At 39.4% G+C, this 5,000-nt stretch overlaps 1 protein-coding gene across 2 annotated transcripts in view; it reads left to right on the top strand.

Moving 5' to 3' along the window:
• LOC134193562 (Golgi-specific brefeldin A-resistance guanine nucleotide exchange factor 1-like) overlaps positions 1-5,000 on the top strand; it is a 19,122-nt gene that overhangs the window by 10,138 nt on the left and 3,984 nt on the right. For both annotated transcript variants that reach the window (XM_062662387.1, XM_062662386.1), the window contains exons 17-25: positions 301-447; positions 1,099-1,271; positions 1,329-1,428; positions 1,812-1,988; positions 2,151-2,215; positions 2,278-2,464; positions 2,806-2,921; positions 3,877-3,951; positions 4,015-4,093. In XM_062662387.1, coding sequence (XP_062518371.1) covers positions 301-447; positions 1,099-1,271; positions 1,329-1,428; positions 1,812-1,988; positions 2,151-2,215; positions 2,278-2,464; positions 2,806-2,921; positions 3,877-3,951; positions 4,015-4,093 — 1,119 coding nt within the window. The remainder of the gene's footprint in view (positions 1-300; positions 448-1,098; positions 1,272-1,328; positions 1,429-1,811; positions 1,989-2,150; positions 2,216-2,277; positions 2,465-2,805; positions 2,922-3,876; positions 3,952-4,014; positions 4,094-5,000) is intronic.

Raw genomic sequence — 5,000 nt, 5'->3', positions numbered from 1 at the left:
AACATTGAAACGAGGCATGCTCATAAGCATGTGCCAAATAACAGAAATATTGATATCAATTTTATGATTAAATAAAGATTTATGTAATAAAGAGTTGAGAGTATTAGTTAATGCCTAAATTAATAATATTTATTAATTTTGATTAATAATTAATTATATTAATTAATTAGTAAAATGTTTTTAAAAATTAATAATTTTAATATTGGAAAAAGTAACAGAAATTTGATATCAATTATATTATTTTGTGTAAAATGACCACTCCCACATCTCAACAGTTTGGTTGTCTTTCTTGTTTTGTAGCAATTTCAAAAGAACCAGCGTGGCTTGAATGATGGAAAAGACTTCAGTGAGGAATTATTGAGAGAAATCTACAAAGAGATAAGAGATGACGAGATCATTATGCCCGAGGAACACGAGGGGCAACTGAAAGACGACTACCAGTGGACTGTGTGATATTACGTGTATTTGTCTGTCTGTTTGTTGCTCTGTCTTTGTTGTTTGTGTGATATGTATGTACGACGTTAGTTTGTGTTGGTTGTGTTGTTTGCTTGTGTGTTTGTTGTTTGTTTTTATTTTTGTTTGTTTGTTTAGTCTTTCTGGTTTCTTGTTTGTCTGTCTGTCTGTCTGTCTGTCTAACTGTCTGTCTGTCTAACTGTCTGTTTGTCTATCTGTGTCTGTTCGTCTGTCTGTTTGTCTGTCTGTTACAGTATGTCTGTCTGTTACAGTATGTCTGTCTGTTACAGTATGTCTGTCTGTTTGTCTGTCTGTCTGTCTGTCTGTGTCTGTTTGTCCGTCTGTCTGTCTGGCTGGCTGGCTGTTACAGTCTGTATGTCTGCGTATGTCTGTCTGTCTGTCTGTCTGGCTGGCTGGCTGTTACAGTCTGTATGTCTGCGTATGTCTGTCTGTCTGTCTGTCTGTCTGTCTGTCTGTCTATCTGTCTGTCTGTCTTCTGTATGTCTATGTCTGTGTATGTATGTATGTATGTCTGTCTGTCTGTCTGTCTGTCTGTCTGTCTGTCTGTCTGTCTGTACATGTGTTTGTTTGCTTTTACTTTTATCTACTTACCTACGTATGACCATATCTACCTTTTTATGCCAGATGATGCTTCGTCGTAGCTCAAGTCCAGATGGCCATTTCCTCCACGTGAACGACAGCACATATGATCAGGATATATTCTTCCTTGCATGGGGTCCAACAATAGCTGCTCTTTCTGTGGTATTCGACGGATCTCTGGAAGATACAGTCATTCAGAAAGCAATCATTGGTTTCAAGTAATGGAGAGATTTAGTGCATATGGATGGACGTGTTGAGATGGTTTTGTGTGTTAGGACGTGTGCGTCTATTTCGGCCCATTATAGCTTTAGTGACGTGTTTGACAACCTTGTTATTTCGTTGTGCAACTTTACTGGTTTAGCTGCTGCTGTTGAGGTAGGATTTGTTGGCAGTTAGTTGGAATGTGTGGGAGGGATGCATCTCACAATACATTAGACTATTGTATTGGAGGGATGCATCTCACAATACACTAGACTATTGTATTGGAGGGATGCATCTCACAATACACTAGACTATTGTATTGGAGGGATGCATCTCATAATACACTAGACTATTGTATCGGAGGGTTCATCTCACAATACACGAAACTATTGTATTGGAGAGATGCATCTCACAATACACTAAACTATTGTATTGGAGGGATGCATCTCACAATACACTAGACTATTGTATTAGAGGGATGCATCTAATGTATTGAGAGATGCATTTCCTCAGTATCATTTCATTGTATTTAACCATTATTTATGTCATTTGTTTAGGCGCGTGAGAACGTTGGTGTGTCGTTTGGTAGTAACTCTAAGGCTCAACTAGCTGCTACCACACTGTTCACACTTGCTCATCGCCATGGTGATATTCTCAGAGAAGGATGGAAGAACTTGCTCGATTGTCTGTTGCATGTTTTCAAAGCAAAGTTGCTGCCAGATGAGTTACTCAAGGTAAGCAACTTGCTAAGAACCGATTGAGTAAAGGCTGGACAGACAGAGAGACAGACAGACAAGCAGTCTGTCTGTCAGTCTGTCTGTCTGTGTGTCTGTCCTTCCGTTTGTTTGTCTGTCTGTCTGTGTGTCTGTCTGTTTGTCTGTAAACATGTGTTTTAGGCCGAAGACTTTCTGGATCCATCTGGTTATGTGTCTCTCATCTCTGAAGAAGTTCCATCAACAAGGTGCATTTCTTGTCACATCAAACACGATGAATCTGACTCAACTGGCTGTTTGTGTTGTGAAGGTCGGACTCATCACTCTTCTCAAGTCTCTTTAGTTGGACATCTGAATCAAGTTCTGCTCGATCTCTATCTCCTGATGATCGTCAGGCTCAGACAACAGCTGCTGAGTGTATACAAGATTGCCATCCCGAGGCTTTGTTTGCAGAAAGCAAATTTTTGATGGAAGATTCGCTGATGGAGTTAGTTAAGGTGAGAAGTGTTAGTCTGTTCTGTAGTTGATTAATCTATTATCATGATATTTGTAATACCATTGACTGAGACACAGACAGACAGACAGACAGACAGACAGACAGACGGGCAGACGGACAGACACACGGACACACACGCACAGCTAGTCACCGAGCCAGCCAAACAGACAGGCAGACAGACAGATGGACAGACAGACAGATGGACAGACAGACAGATGGACGGACAGACAGATGGACAGACAGACAGATGGACAGACATATTTAACGGTATAGAAATCAAATGTTACTCTTTGTAGGTATCAACACTTAGATCACAGTGTACTATTGTATCTGTTGTTTCAGGCTTTGGCTTTTGCTTCACATGGCCCTGATACTCATCAGAGTCTTGGCACTCAGTTTGATGAGGAAGGTGCAGTGTTTAACCTTGAGTTATTACTAAAAGTTGTCGTACAAAATCGGTAAGTTGTTTGTGCACATGTGTAGTCTAATTGTTGTTGGTACACGAGGAGTTGTCTGTCTGTCTGTCTGTCTGTCTGTCTGTATGTATGTATGTATGTATGGTATGTATGTATGTATGTATGTATGTATGTATGTATGTATGTTAGTCTGTCTGTCAGTCTGTCTGTCTGTCTGTCTGTCTGTCTGTCTGTTAGTCTATCTGTCTGTCTGTCTATCTGTCTGTCTATATGTATGTATGTCTGTTAGTCTGTCTGTCAGTCTGTCTGTAAGTCTGTTTGTCTGTCTGTCTGTTTGTTAGTCTGTCTGTTTGTTAGTCTGTCTGTAAGTCTGTCTGTAAGTCTGTCTGTCTGTCTGTCTGTATGTATATATGTATGTTAGTATGTATGTATGTGGCTCAATTGGTTAGAGTGTGGAGTTGGAGATTGGAAACATCCGGGACCTTCGGGTCAGAGTTCGAGTGCGGGAGGGCCACATACATAAGTTCCCTTGGGCAAGGAACTAACATACAATTGCCTCTCTCTCCGGAGTGTCAGGTTCTGTCTAACAAGCAAAGAAGAAGTTTACATATAGACAGTGATTGCTGATATTGTTTCAATTGTATACTAGTATCGTAGATTGTATACTAGTATCAGAAAGTATAGTAGCAAGTACTTAGTAGTGTCTGCAGTAACCTGGGCCCTAAGGGTCCTTGTAACAAAAAAAAAAAAAATGTATGTATGTATGTTAGTCTGTCTGTCTGTATATATGTATGTATGTATGTATGTATGTATGTATGTTAGTCTGTCTGTCTGTATGTATGTATGTATGTCTGTTAGTCTGTCTGTAAGTCTGTCTGTAAGTCTGTCTGTCAGTCTGTTTGTCTGTCTGTTTGTCTAGCTGTTTGTCTGTCTGTTTGTCTAGCTGTTTGTCTGAGTATTTCTTTTCCATGTAGTATATTTTCTGTGCTATTTGCAGTGATCGTATTCTTCCTTTGTGGGATGGAGTCAAAGATCATTTGCGTCGGCTGTTGACTCAAGCAGAAAGTGCTAGGTCTTTCCTTGTTGGTTATCACAGTGATTTCTAGAAATAATTTTTTTATATATTATGTGTCAGTTTTCTTGTTCAGAGAGCTGCTGTTGGCCTTTTGCGGTTAGCAACACGGCTAATATGGAGGGAAGACATGACATCAAAGGTAAACTGCAATTACATGTATATTGAGAGATGCATCTCTTCAATAGATAGTCTAATGTATTGTGAGATGCATCCCTCCAATACAATAGTGTAATGTATTGTGAGATGCATCCCTCCAATACAATAGTCTAATGTATTATGAGATACATCTCTCCAATACAATAGTCTAGTGTATAGAGAGATGCATCTCTCCAATACAATAGTCTAGTGTATTAAGTTCGTGTCGTAGTTTGCTTGTAATTTGCCTTGTGCTTTTGATGACAGTACTGAAAAATATATATATTGAGAGATGCATCTCTCCAATAGATAGTCTAATGTATTGTGAGATGCATCCCTCCAATACAATAGTCTAATGTATTGCGAGATGCATCCCCCCAATACAATAGTCTAATGTATTGTGAGATGCATCCCTCCAATACAATAGTCTAATGTATTGTGAGATGCATCCCTCCAATACAATAGTCTAATGTATTGCGAGATGCATCCCTTCAATACAATAGTCTAATGTATTGTGAGATGCATCCCTCCAATACAATAGTCTAATGTACCAGCGGGCCAGCTAACCTTGCCAAACGAGAATTTAGTTTTGACTTTTCATAAATTTATGTTCGTGTGTGTGTGTGTGTGTGTGTGTGTGTGTGTGTGTGTGTGTGTGTGAGTGTGTGTGTGTGTGTGTGTGTGTGTGTGTGTGTGAGTGTGTGTGTGCTTGGTTGCATTGTAGTTTGCATTGTAGTTTGCATTTTAGTTCGTGTCGTAGTTTGCTTGTAATTTGCCTTGTGCTTTTGATGACAGTACTGAAAAATATATATACTGTGAGATGCATCCCTCCAATACAATAGTCTAGTGTATTGTGAAATGCATCCCTCCCATACAATAGTCTAGTGTATTGTGAGATGCATCCCTCCAAT

This window comes from Corticium candelabrum, chromosome 18, assembly GCF_963422355.1.
Source record: "Corticium candelabrum chromosome 18, ooCorCand1.1, whole genome shotgun sequence".
Taxonomy (NCBI): Eukaryota; Metazoa; Porifera; class Homoscleromorpha; order Homosclerophorida; family Plakinidae; genus Corticium; species Corticium candelabrum.
This window is presented reverse-complemented; position numbering and strand designations above follow the sequence as displayed.